This window comes from Amia ocellicauda, chromosome 15 (genome assembly GCF_036373705.1).
Source record: "Amia ocellicauda isolate fAmiCal2 chromosome 15, fAmiCal2.hap1, whole genome shotgun sequence".
In the NCBI taxonomy this organism is placed as follows: domain Eukaryota; kingdom Metazoa; phylum Chordata; class Actinopteri; order Amiiformes; family Amiidae; genus Amia; species Amia ocellicauda.
The window spans coordinates 28380582-28395409 of NC_089864.1; the positions used below are offsets into that span (position 1 = coordinate 28380582).

The following is a 14828-nucleotide window of genomic DNA, read 5'->3' on the forward strand; positions in this document are numbered from 1 at the left end:
GCAACATTTTTCCAGTCTTCAACTGTCCAATTTTGGTGAGCTTGTGCAAATTGTAGCCTCTTTTTCCTATTTGTAGTGGAGATGAGTGGTACCTGGTGGGGTCTTCTGCTGTTGTAGCCCATCCGCCTCAAGGTTTTACCTGTTGTGGCTTCACAAATGCTTTGCTGCATACCTCGGTTGTAATGAGTGGTTATTTCAGTCAAAGTTGCTCTTCTATCAGCTTGAATCAGTCGGCCCATTCTCCTCTGACCTCTAGCATCAACAAGGCATTTTCGCCCACAGGACTGCCGCATACTGGATGTTTTTCCCTTTTCACACCATTCTTTGTAAACCCTAGAAATGGTTGTGCGTGAAAATCCCAGTAACTGAGCAGATTGTGAAATACTCAGACCGGCCCGTCTGGCACCAACAACCATGCCACGCTCAAAATTGCTTAAATCACCTTTCTTTCCCATTCAGACATTCAGTTTGGAGTTCAGGAGATTGTCTTGACCAGGACCACACCCCTAAATGCATTGAAGCAACTGCCATGTGATTGGTTGGTTAGATAATTGCATTAATGAGAAATTGAACAGGTGTTCCTAATAATCCTTTAGGTGAGTGTATATATATATATATATATATATATATATATATATATATATATTTGTAATGCTGACATTTCTTATATGCACTGATCATGTAAAATGTAAATATCCAGAAGCTCACTTGATTATTGCAATATGAACACAAGTGATCCGAGTTCTGAGAAAACACGGAAGTGAATCACGAAAACGAATCTGAGTTCGTTTCCAAACAAACTCAGCACATTTGTACGCAAGGCAATTATGAACAGCCAGCACACTGATACATTGTTTCAAAGCAAACAAACTGAATCGAGGTCATTTGAAACTAACCCAGTGTGAATAGGGGGTAAAAGAATGTCGCTTAAAGGTCAAATATTAAGATATATTCAGTGTCTAGGCTGTGCTGTTATGAGAAATATATTAAATAAGAATAATCTAGTTTTCTAAATAAGTCTTAGCTTCATCACTTAATTTTTAAATGTGGTTCTGCTTTAGCAGAGGTGAAATGTAGTGGTAAACTGTAGCAGAACGATTGGACATCTCTGACAGGGCGATAAGCTGTCTTTGAGAATAATTAATCTTTACAAATTTAACTACAATATTCCTCTTTTAAATAAAAAAGAGGATCCTGATAGGTAGGCAATGCATATTGTGTATAGGCTCATATGGTTTATATCAGGCTTCTAACACAAAACAAACACAGGGATGAAAATGCATCTCTCACTGCATACAGTGACCTCCACATGTATTCAAACACATGATAAATTTAAACAAAATATGATTTAACAGAAGAAATACAAGTATAGGGGAGACCAGGGACAGTTGTAACAATGGGTCAGTTGTAACACCTTAATTTCTCTAATCACAGTTAAGGTAGACTGATGTAATTCACTTTAGACACACACAATTTGATTTCCTACCTGCCTGTGAGAAATGAGTTGACTGTACCAAAACCTAAATATATTTATCCATACAAAACAGTTTTTTAGCTAGATATATCTTTATACTCTGATACAGTGCAATGAATAACACTTAATGGATAATGGAAATCAAATGTATAAAAAAATATAGTGAGAAAGTATGTGTCCAGCGCTGTTCCTGCACCTGTCTTGACCCCTGCACTGGAGCAACGAGATGCACCTACAGTGAGGGAAAAAAGTATTTGATCCCCTGCTGATTTTGTACGTTTGCCCACTGACAAAGAAATGATCAGTCTATCATTTTAATGGTAGGTGTATTTTAACAGTGAGAGACAGAATAACAGCAAAAAAATCCAGAAAAATGCATTTCAAAAAAGTTATAAATTGATTTGCATGCTCTCTTAAAGGGACTGCTCCTAATCTCAGCTCGTTACCTGTATAAAAGACACCTGGGAGCCAGAAATCTTGCTGATTGATAGGGGATCAAATACTTATTTCCCTCATTAACATGCAAATCAATTTATAACTTTTTGTGAAAAATGGTGTGTAAGTTGTTTGTATTAAAAAATGACCAAACCAGGTCAAACAGTCTCAGAGTAAATTTTACAACTGTCCCCGGTCTCCAATACAATCTTGTTTATTTTGTCAGATAAATTAAAATATGTAAAATCTTAATACTGATAACACTTCACAGAGCAACATCATGCTTTACAAATAATGGCATATTTACATCTCCTAAAAACCTTTTCTTCATTCTCAACTCTCTGTGACTCTGAACTCTCCTCTCTGCTCCAAGGCCACAAACCCACCATGTGCACCCTGGACCCTCTCCCCACTCACCTCCTCCAAGCAACTGCTCCTGAACTACTCCCCTTCATCTACTCCCTCCTCAACTCTTCCCTCCGCTATGGCTGTTTCCCCTTTGCTTTCAAACAAGCTTCTGTGATCACATTTCTCAAAACTCCTACCCTCTCCTACACTCAGCACATCACCACATTGACACGCACCTCACGATTTTTCCAGAGCAACATACGCAGAATCCGACCCTTCCTCACTGACTACTCGACTCAGCTGCTCATCCAGTCACTGGTCCTCTCCCGCCTGGACTACTGCAACTCCCTCCTGGCCGGCCTGCCTGCAACCACTACCCACCCGCTCCAGCTCATCCTGAACTCTGCGGCTCATCTGGTATTCTCTCTGCCAGATTCGCACACGCTACTCCACTGCTCCGCTCCCTCCACTGGCTGCTGATCCTGGTGTGCATCCAGTTCAAGACATTGACCCTCACCTACCGCTGTCTCAACCACACTGCAGAGTTACCTTCAGACCCGGTCTCTACGGTCCTCCTGCGCCAGGAGAATAACTTTGCCTCCTCTCCACTCCCCTTCCTCCAGAGCTGCTCCTTTTCATCCCTGGCCCTCAAGTGATGGAAGACCTTTCCATCGAGGTCAGGACAGCGAGTCCCTGACCACCTTCTGGCTATTACTCAAGACATCTGTCCAGACTGTACCTGTAATGCAGCATCTTATTCCCCTGAGCGGTTTAGCAGTCCTGTAAATGTTCCATATATATAACATTTTCATCTTACTGCTTGCTTTTCATTGCTAGTACTCATGTTGTTTATTGCAATTTCCCCTATGGCTCCTTCCGCTTAGCTCTTAAATATGACTTCACATCTTGTCTGCACTTGTTAGCTATTATAATCTGTATTACTATACTATTATCTATAATACTGTATTACTGCACTTTTGTAATGCTCTTAAATTTTGTAAGTCACCCTGGCTAAGGGTATCTGCTAATAAATAAGTAAATAATAACAGGTATCCCACAATGCATTGTTATAAAATCTATGGTCAGTACTGTAGCTTTTCTAGGTTTAGTTAGAGGATCTTTGTTACTACTTCCTTAATGAGAAGTCTGGTGAATTGAACTTGCGATGATGATATCACTGCTGTCAGCAATGCATTATGGTGGATAATCCATGCCACAATTTTAAATAAATACACAGAGAAAAGAATAAATATATATCCATATTTATTTCAACATTTATTCATTATTTTCTCTGCATTTCTTTTTAATTTTGGCATGGATTATACTCCATAGTGCATGTCGTTTGAGTTGTCACTATTTACTTACAACGTTTTTTTATTTTTTTATTTTGCGATTTAAAGTCTCTTATTATGCTTTAAAACTTTTTACCCATGCATTTACCATTTGATTGCTAAAGGATTTGATTATTTGGTTTATTTTGTGGACAAAAACTAAACACGAATATTACAGCACAAACACTTTACTAGTATGTATTTTTGAAATGTTCAGCTGATCCACAGACCCTTGGTTGGAATGCTTTTACAAGACACTGGATGTGTACTGTAGCTTTCTGATTTTCATGGACAAATAAAGGTGGAAAATCCTTACAAAGTACATAAAGACAGCAGAAGGTAATTGAGGACTCCTCACAGATATCTACTACACAGATTTTGATTAGCATTTGCAAAATATTTAAGTATGAATGACAAATCAAATTGCCATGTCCTCCCACAACAAAGCGGTTATATCAGGACAGATCTAATCCCTCGTACATTCCCAATGGTTTGAACCAGGAACACATAATGAAGAATCATTGAGAGTTGAATGTTGTTTTTGCTCTTTTATTTGTTTACTTTTTCTCAGAACACTTGGTTGTTCATAAATTAACAGCTTTTTTGCGTAGTTTTTGCAGCTGTATAAACGTACATTCATTCTCTCCTGATGTGCAGTTTAAGGCCATCGGTACTGCTAGAAAAGCAAAGCAAAGGAGAGACAGCAGATACCCATGATTTAAAACAGCATACATTACACAAGCAACAATAAGTGGTTGTATATAGATCCTAGTTATACAGCTGAGAATATTTGTTTTTTCTTTCACCTTGGTCTCAGCAACCTTAAGGTTTGTGTGTTAGAGATGGCAAGTTAAAAAGTTCTATAATTACATATTCTAATTACGTTTTAAACATCAGCCTAAACAATGCAGGAATTGCTCTTTAGGGATTTATTTATGTGTGTGTGTGTGTGTGTGGGGGGGGGGGGGGTTAATTGATTCCAGCTCTACAATTCCCTCATGTAAAAAACATTTGGGTGTTAAATGTTATGAAAATAATAAACTGACAAAAACAACCCACTTCCTAACCCATTGTAAAATTTGCTGTCATTTCTTTGGTCCAGCATTTGACTTTGTATTACTTCAGCAGAAAAATACAAAGTCATTATAACAAAATGTTGATAAAAGGCCCCAAAAATGTAGCATGTAAAAAAATACACTAGTGGCAAGCATAAATACACATCTTACTTTTGCTTTGAAATACTGTACCATGCATTTAATTACTTTGGAGTAAGACTCCATTCCTTAAAGATCCCAATATAAAGTTAGGTCAGGTTTCTTGTAACAGTTCTATATTCACAAGGTTTCAACTATGCTATATTTTTGATGATAGCCTTTCTTACAACTGAGAAAAGGGTTGAATGCAGATGTCCTCAAAAATGGAAGCAGCTATGGCAGTCAAGTAACTGTAGAGCAAAGAAACTGATACCCCCACCCCTCCCTCTCCAAGCTTCTACTGGTCCAATTCAATAATTTACTTTTACTGGGACCTCACCCCACTTGAACTGTATGCACACTAAGCATCTAACTTGTTAATTCAGCTACTTATGGAGCATTATGCTTCAAATACAAGGTTGCTCCCTATTTTGTTCTAAAGTTAAGTAGCATGTGCCACAGGAAAGTAATATATTGGAAGAAGTAATAGAATGTCAGTGATATGAAATGTCCAGAAAGAAAATGACCATTCCATTAGAAAAAAAGAATCATTAATACTGCTATGTAGCAAATTCTGAAATTGAGGGGGCGGGGTCAAGACATTAAATACAAATATTTTATCCTAAACAGAAATCTGCCCTTGGAATTCCAGTTCACCACAAATCATGGGATTTTGGAAGATGTTGGCAGTCACTTTTATTTCAACAATAAAATTTATTTTTAGGAAAATAGCCAGCAATAAGTATCATGCAATCAATATTGCAGTTACAGATTAACCTGCAGTATGGTTTCCAAACACTTTTTTAATTGGGAACAGATTTTGTACTTAATACTCAAGAGGGTTACATAGGCAAGGTCATCGTGAGGAGGAGATGGGGGGGTGGGGGGAGCCCATCCATCCATACAATTGCCAAACCTCCATAACATCTGTGAATTAAGTAGCAACAGAGGAAGAAAGCTCAAAGATAAAGCAAGAATTGAAGGAGATATTATCCAGATACAAGGCTTCATTATCTTTATGCCCAAACAGCAGGGGTCACAAGTCCATTCTGTTTCAAGGCATTCAAACATTTTATTTCAGGGAACAAAAACAAAACTAATCTGAATTGCATCTATATATATATATATATATATATATATATATATATATATATATATATATATATATATATATATATATATACATATATATATATACATATATATATATATATATATATATTTTAAATCCCCACCTCCCAATCCCTTACAATGCCCGTTTTTGTTTTTAAGCAATCAAGAAAGCACAGCATTTAAGAGCAAGTTAGACATGTTATGGGACCACCAGGGCGTTTGGGGGTCAGTTAACTGAGGGACTTTTAAACTGATAGTTTGAGCCTTCGTCATTTCACTAATCACCAAAAGCATACCATAAAGGTATTTCCCGATTTAACATCAAAATTGACTTGTCATGTTCAGTCAATGAAAGGTTTTTGACAGTTCCTTTAAAAACTAAAAACTCAAATCAAGGGAACACAAATTTTAGGCTGCTGGTTAAGCTCTTTATGTAAAAGCAGTTTTGGAACAGTCAAAAAAACAAATCAAAAACTTTTCTCCAAACCACCCTGTTGATATGTTCCTTTTCTACCAGGTTGCTACTGATCATTGATGAAAGTAAAAAAAAAAACACTTTCCCCCCTGTCTATAACCCAGAGCATGCATGTAGACAGAAACATGCTCTACAGCCAGGGAGCAACTGACATTTAAGTGATCATAAATGAGGAAAATAGCCTTCAGAGTGAAATTTGTCTTTATGATTATTATTATAAAGTGGCCATACAGTACTTTCTCCCTTAAAAAAACAGGTTATTTCTCTCTCTCTCTCATGAAATTCTATAGCAAAATTTAAATAAGCACATTTTACATTTGTTTTTTGTATGTTATTGTTTTAATTATTTGAATCCATTGATAGTTTGTTGCAGTCCCTTGGTTTTAGTCCTTAAGGTAGGCATGATTGATTGAAGAGGAGGCAAGAATAGAGAGAAAAAAAAAAAAGGCGAAGCCAGTAGCAGACTGAGGCCATGGGGAAAGGCGTCCGTCAGCCTTTTCCCCAATCCGTATGTCCGTCTCCTCACTTGAGTAAAGCTTTGATATTTGCGCACTCTGCTGCTTCAAAGGCATTCAGTCCATCTGGTCCTTTCATTTCCTTGTCAGCACCCTGGAGCAAAGACAAAATTCAGAGGGATTAAAAAAAAATGAAATCCTCAGGCATTCCTTCTGTCCTAAATCTTAATTCCAGATCATAAAACTTCCCTTCCCTGGCTTCACCATGACTATTTTTGATGACTGTACCTTCCTATATGACTTCTATCCTGCTTAATTAATAGCCAAGTACTTAACTGGAGGACAATCAAGCTTAATAGTCCATCTTTAGTGTTGTTGAATGTGTGGCAATGTTCAGAATACCATATGCAGACAGCAGGAATGAAAAAGCAAACTATTAGGATATACAGCATTCCCAGTTTGGTTTAAATCTCTGAATTTCATGGCTACAGAGATTCTCTGGACAATACAAATAGCAGGCCTGGGAGGAGCTACATCTCTCTCGGTAGAAGCAGCTCCCTTGTTACCACAGAGCAGGCTGCAGAATAGCATTCTCTTCTTCTGCCTAGCTGATTAAGTGCCTTACCTCCCTGTGCTATAAATAACAATTCACTCATACAGATGAGGCATCCATCAGCACCACCCTGAAGTTTATCACTCAATCTCATCATTCCTCATTGCCAACAACCTCTGCCAGGCATGAAGCTCAATTCACACCAGCCTTTAATTAAGCAACACACTTACTACTCACTGAGTAGCAGTACACACCTGTAGTAACTTGCAATAAACTTAAGGTGTATTTTGCAAAAGGCCTCCACAGCCACAAAATTAAGTCTACTGTGAAGGAGATTCATAATCTTACACAGTAAAATTTCAAATTTTAAAAAATAGTGGTGAGCGGTAGTACTGGTGCCAGCGGTGCACTGCAGAACATAAATGTAGTGGATCTGATACCGTGGACTTCAAGGAGTACTGGTACCACCGTGACACACAGTACTACTGTAAAAAGATGGTCCTGGGAGACGATCCTGCCATTGCGTGTGCAGTCTGACAAACTGAGTCGAATGACCAAAATATTTCTCAACTTGTATAAAAACAAATATTTACATTTTTAATAAAGTAATGCTACCAGTTAGATTTGGGATTATTTAAGACAAAATGCAGAAAATGTCTAATAGAAATGCAGGCAAAAGAAGGCAATAGGCCTACATCCAATTGGTTTAAACATTTATCAGATCGACACTTGTGTTTAAACAGCAGGATTGTAAAATTAAGACTCCCCTATATTTAATCCTCAGAATACTAACCTTGAATGCACTAAAGCGCTCGTGCAAATCACAGCGCTTGGTATAGCGCAGCAAACTACTTAATTTTACATAACAAATAATGATCATATAAAACCTATACATCACAAGAAACATAAGACATTGAAGTTTGATTCTTCCTATTATTCATTTATTTTGGATGAATACTGAAATATGCATTAGCAAAGAAAGATATGCCATTTCTATTCTCAAAACAGTGTTGTTTTCAAAATTAACCCAGCTTATAAACTTAAAAAATCATGAGTCTCCTGCATGTTCTTTTTAAAATATAACAAACGAGTCCAACCGATACAGGATATTTGGGTCCGATACTGATAATTGGGATCAAAATTTCCCAATTACCAATATATCTGCATATATTTACTTTGTTATCATGCAAAACAGACATTTTCAAGCATAGATCCCTCAAATCTTTCCCTGTCAGAGCAATTGCGTCAAATATGCACTGATGGTAGGACTTTTGCATTTTCACATTTTACATAATAAACGTAACATTACATTTTCATTATAAATAACACACACAAATCGAACATTGTAAAAATAAATTGGAATAAGGGAGAATAAAGGAAAAATATGCATGTTCTATACATTAGAGAAAACATTAACAAACACATTTTCCCTTTTTTTCCAGGGGTTTTAAGTACAGTAGCTTTTAAACAGAGTGTGTAAAGTGTGGAGACTAGACCCCTCATTTTCTATTTGTCAATTTGCAAACTATTTTGCAGTTTAAATTATTTGTTAGTTTGCCTTCTCAATTGACGTGTTATCAGCATAAGACATTCTGCAACCTACAAGAAGATGTTGACACTATTTCTTGAAAAAACTAAATGTAAAAGTTTATAGAAACTTAATCTGTGTAGTAAAAATGTCTAAACCCATGTTTGCAATGTAATATGGTTTTCATTTAGATGCTCCTCTATTTTCTGTCTGATTATTTTTCCCAACATTTTACAAATAATGCAGATGAGACTGATTGGTCTCTTATTTTCTTGGCTCCTTTTTGTTCCCTTTCTTGTGGATAGGTATGACATTAGCAGTATTCCAATCAGTTGTCATTTTGAAAATTTGTAACCATCCATTTTCAACTGAATCTGTATCCAGTGTGCTCCAGTCTACCTCTTCTAAGTGCCGCCTCATACCTTCAAGGCTCAGGAGAAATGTGTACCAGAACTTAGCAAAGGACCAAAAAACATTGTCCAAAATGGTTTAATAGAAGTATGTAAAAACATATCAAGAGAAAGAATGTTGTATAGTGCATACAAAGGGGTTTGAGATTAAACAAAATACAAAGAATATATTGAACTACAAACAGATGTTAAGAAAAGGATCAGGAAAGCAAAAAGGGAATCAGAAAAACATAGCTCTTGGAGCTAAAACTAATGCAAAGAGGTTGTTTCAATACTAAAACAGCAAGAGGTCAATAAAGGAGGAAGTGAAACAGATAAAGGGCAAAAATCTTGGAAAACGAACAAGTGGCAAATGTTCTAAATGAGTATTTCAGAGTTTTTTTTTTACAAAAGAAAAAACAAATAACATGCCACAGGTTAACAATCAGTCCAGTCAAACCCTAATAGAGATCAGGATAAATGAGGAGGAGGTACCACAGGGACTAGCAGAATTAAAAATAAACAAATCACCTGGGCCAGATGGTATATTTCCAACAGTACTTAAAGAAATTAGGGAAATGTATAGGCCACTAACTAAACTATTCCAAATGGCACTTAGAACAGGGTATGTGCCAACTGACTGGAAGATGGCAAATGTCATACCAATCCACAAGAAAGGGGACAAAACTGAGCCAGGAAATTACAGACCAATCAGTCTCACCTGCATTACTTGTAAAATGTTGGAAAAATGATTACAGAGAAAATAGAGCAGCATCTTAATGAAAACCATATTCTTGGAGATAGTCAACATGGGTTTAGACGAGGCAGATCATGTCTTACTAATTTATTAGAATGTTTTGAACATGCAACTGCAGCTGTAGATCACATGAAAGCTTATGATACACTTAGATTTTCAAAAAGCTTTTTGATATGGTTCCACACCAAAGACTGATCCTCAAATTGGAAGCTGCAGGCATTCAGGGTAATTTAAGTAGGTAGATTATGAACTGGTTGATGTATAGGAAACAGAGGGTGTCGATTAGAGGTTGTTAGTGGAATTCCACAGGGATCAGTACTAGGGCCTTTGCTTTTTCTAATCTATATTAATGATCTGGACTCTGGGATAGTTAGCAAACTTGTCAAATTTGCAGATGATACTAAATTAGGTGGCTCAGCAGATACAATCTCAGCAGCACAGGCTATTCAAAGGGACTTGGATAATATTCAGACTCAAGACGCATCTTTTCCGACAGTACTTGTAATATTCGTCCTCTATCCCTGCTAGATAGCACTTCACAGTTTTTATTATGCTTCTCACGTTCTTGATTGTTTTCCTCCTTGCTCCCTTTCCCGTACATAGCCCTTGACTGTGACCCTACATCTTGACAGCACTTCCAGGATGTAGGACCTCACTTACTGTACTTGTGTAAATTGTAAATTGGAATTTGTAAAATGTATTATTTTGAATTGCTATGTTTTAGCTAAATTGAATTTGTAATGATTGATGCCTTGTACTTAACTGTATTTTTGGACTTTGTTTGCACGTATGTTGTAAGTCGCCCTTGGATAAGGGCGTCTGCCAATAAATAATAATAATAATAATAATCAGCTGTGGGCTGACAAATGGGCAATGTGGACAAGTACAAAGTATTACCTGCATGTAACAAATGTCCACTATAATTACACTATGGGAGGAATAGAACTAGAAGTAGTAACGCATGACAAAAATCTAGGAGTCTACATCCAAAGAATGTGGGGAAGTAATAAAAAAAGGAAAAAATGTTAGGGTATATTGTCAAAAGTGTAGAATTTAAAACAAGGGAAGTAATGTTAAGACTATACAATGCACTAGTTAGACCTCAACTGGAATACTGTGTACAGTTCTGGGCTCCACACTTCAAGAAAGATATCGCTGCTCTAGAGGCAGTTCAGAGAAGAGCAACCAGACTTATTCCAGGTTTGAAATGAATGTCCTACTCGGAGAGACTGAGGGAACTGAACCTTTTCACCATGGAACAGAGGAGACTACGTGGGGACTTGATTCAAGTCTTAAAAATCATGAAAGGTATCGACCACATCAAACCAGAGGAGCTTTTCCAGATCAGCAGGGACACACGCACCCGGGGACACAAATGGAAATTGGGCTTCAAGGCATTCAAGACAGAAAACAGGAGACACTTCTTCACACAGAGAGTTGTCATAAACTGGAATAAATTCCCCAGCGATGTGGTTATAGCTGAACATTTGGGAACATTAAAAAATAGACTGGATAGTATTCTTGCATCACTTAGTTATTAATGGACACCAAACGAGCACTATGGTTCGAATGGCATCCTCTTGTTTGTAAAATTTCTTACGTTCTTATGTTCTATACCCCCTTTCAAAATATTCACCTTTTGTTGCTTGGATTTTTTTTTTTTTTTTTTTTTTTTTTTTTTTTTAAATCTACACATACACCCCACAACTTGGAAAAAAAAAAAAAAAAATTGGTAATGTGTAGAAAATAAACCCTGAAATAGCTTGGTTGGATAAGTGTCCATATCTTGTAATAGCAATCCTAAATTAGCTCAGGTGTAATCAATCACCTTCAAAAATCACACACCAAGTTAAGGGGCCTCCACCTGTGATAAATTGTAGTTGATTTATACGATTTCAGGGTAAATTCAACAGTTCCTGTAGATTCTGCTGTGAAGTTAATTTCAAAGCAAAGACTCAACTATGAGCACCAAGGAGCTTTCAGCTGGCTTTGTTCCACTATTCTGAAGCAGTAGGAGGACTCTGTTTTATTGTTAAGTTACTACACTCATACAAAAGGTAATAATGAATAATAAATAGACACAGAAAAAAAGATCTACAAGAACGATGTGCAACTTATATTGCAAATAACTTTTAAATAAATATAATGAGTATTAATAATAATAATAATAATACATTTGTCATGCACTACCGACTTAAAATCCCAAAGGAGCATTTGAAGTACAATTTTTAGATTCAAATAAATATCAGGACACTATTTTAAAGATAATTTTGTACAAATTCAATTGTTCAATGAACCATAAACAATTAATGAACATGCACCTGTGGAACGGTCATTGAGATACTAGCATTTTACAGATGGTAGACAATTAAGGTCACAGTTATAAAAATGTAGGACACTAAAGAGACCTTTCTACTGACTCTGAAAAACACCAGAAGAAAGATGCCCAGGGTCCCTGCTCATCTGCGTGAACGTGCTTTAGGCATGCTACAAGGAGGAATGAGGACTGCAGATGTGTCCAGGGCAATAAATTGCAATGTCCGTACTGTGAGACACCTAAAACAGCACTACAGGGAGACAGGAAGGACAGCCGATCATCCTCACAGTGGCAGACCACATGTAACAACACCTGCACAGGATCGGTACATCCGAATATCACACCTGTGGGACAGGCACAGGATGGCAACAAAACTGCCCGAGTTACACCAGGAATGCACAATCCCTCCATCAGTGCTCAGACTGTCCGCAATAGGCTGAGAGAGGCTGGACTGAGGGCTTGTAGGCCTGTTGTAAGGCCTATGGGCACAAACCCACCCTCGCTGGACGTGATTTCCTGCAAGACAGGAATGTCAGTGTTCTGCCATGGCCAGCGAAGAGCCCGGATCTCAATCCCATTGAACACGTCTGGGACCTGTTGGATCGGAGGGTGAGTGCTAGGGCCATTACCCCCAAAAATGTCCGGGAACTTGAAAGTGCCTTGGTGGAACAGTGGGGTAACATCTCACAGCAAGGACTGGCAAATCTGGTGCAGTCCATGAGGAGGAGATGCACTACAATACTTAATGCAGCTGGTGGCCACACCAGATACTGACTATTACTTTTGATTTTGACCCCCCCTTTGTTCAGGGATACATTAATCCATTTCTGTTAGTCACATGTCTGTGAAACTTGTTCAGTTTATGTCTTAGTTGTTGAATATTTTTATGTTCAGAGATATTTACACATGTTAAGTTTCCTGAAAATATGAGCAGATGTTTCTTTGTTTGCTGAGTATATATGTAAATGAATCTGTTTTAATGTTTTTAAGCGTTACAAATGTGTGCTTTCAGTAATGTGAGTGTAGGTTATGTGCCAAAAATACCAACATGACATTGGCATGGAGCTGCAATGTTTCACTATTTGTTTTAAAAAACAATTATTAAATGGTATCCCATCAATTTGTCATGCACTTTTCATCACAAGCTTTTAAATCACCAACAATAAGGTCACTGTCATCAACAAGTTCTCTTTTGGAAATCACTACTTAAGTTGTGCTAAACACAAATAGCGCTATAATAAATTATAACAGATACAGTATGTATTCACTTCAAAATTACATAAATAAAACCCTGAAAGAGCTATTAATAAATCCTAAATTACAGATACAGTATAAACCTAGGGGGGGTGGAGACTTATCCAAGACAATCTCAGTTTATTTATTTTTTATTTTACTTTTTAAGTCTTTGAATAGTACATTCTAAAATGCTCTGCCATGACTTGGGGAGTGACTGTTTTTGAACATGCTCAAAATTAAATTAGAGAAATGGGAAAATATATGTATATAACTTTAAATATCTGAGTCGAGTTAGTTATTTTACATTTGTAAAATATAAATCTGCAAATTGTTCTACTTTGACATGAACATTTTCTGTGTTGATCAGTGGCACTAACTCCTGATTAAATGCTTTCTGATTTCATGTTGATATGTGAACTGTCCAAGGGGGTGAATACTTTTGAGAACCACTGTACACACACATACTAAATTTTACATCCGTGTATTTGCTTTATTAAAAAATAGATATGTTTTAATATAGTAATGCCTGCCTAAAAATAAATGTACAGTGTGCCATTTTTAGTTTTAACATTTTATAGAAAGACTTCATGGAACATTCTTATGGGCTCAAATTAGCGCCATAAGTATTGCATTAAAAAATATATATATTGTAAAAAAAAAAAAAAAAAAAACGATATTGAGTTGTGCGATGCTGCAATTTTTGCTTTCGCCGCCAGTTTCTTTGCTTTCGATTTATTTTTTTTCGTTTACGAGTTTTGGCACTGTTTTGTCATGAGGGCGGGAATTACAGGGAGGCGTGGATCCTGGGTCTCCACTGGTTCAGCAGGTTTGAGTGACAGTTCTTTCTAACCCAATTAGTAAGCAGATGGGCTGGTCTGGTGATCTCTGTGTGGGATGGTATCGACTGTCTCGGTTTCAACAGCGCTGATTCAGCGACTCATTAAACACCCTGTGTGTGCAGAGACCTGCAGTCAAGAGCTGCACAATCACTGGATCCCACCGCCATTTGAGCCCATACATACAGCACTGAAACAAAACACAGGATTCACCCTGCTACGTGCACAGTAACATTTTTAATATCATGTTCATATTAATGTAACCTGCAGAGCACTTTAATTCAGCTGCTCAGATAACACAGTGCCAGACTGATGTAGAGGCAAATGGAGAGGCATCGTATTCATTAAGAGCATGTGATGTCCCAGTTTATGTTTAGGTAAGAAACAC

At 37.2% G+C, this 14828-nt stretch overlaps 1 protein-coding gene across 1 annotated transcript in view; it reads right to left on the reverse strand.

Moving 5' to 3' along the window:
* Window positions 1-4121: 4121 nt before the first annotated feature.
* Window positions 4122-14828, reverse strand: part of mtpn (myotrophin) — a 34723-nt gene continuing 24016 nt past the window's right edge. Inside the window, exon 4 of the mRNA XM_066724599.1 lies at window positions 4122-6978. Coding sequence (XP_066580696.1) covers window positions 6892-6978 — 87 coding nt within the window. The 3' untranslated portion in view covers window positions 4122-6891. The remainder of the gene's footprint in view (window positions 6979-14828) is intronic.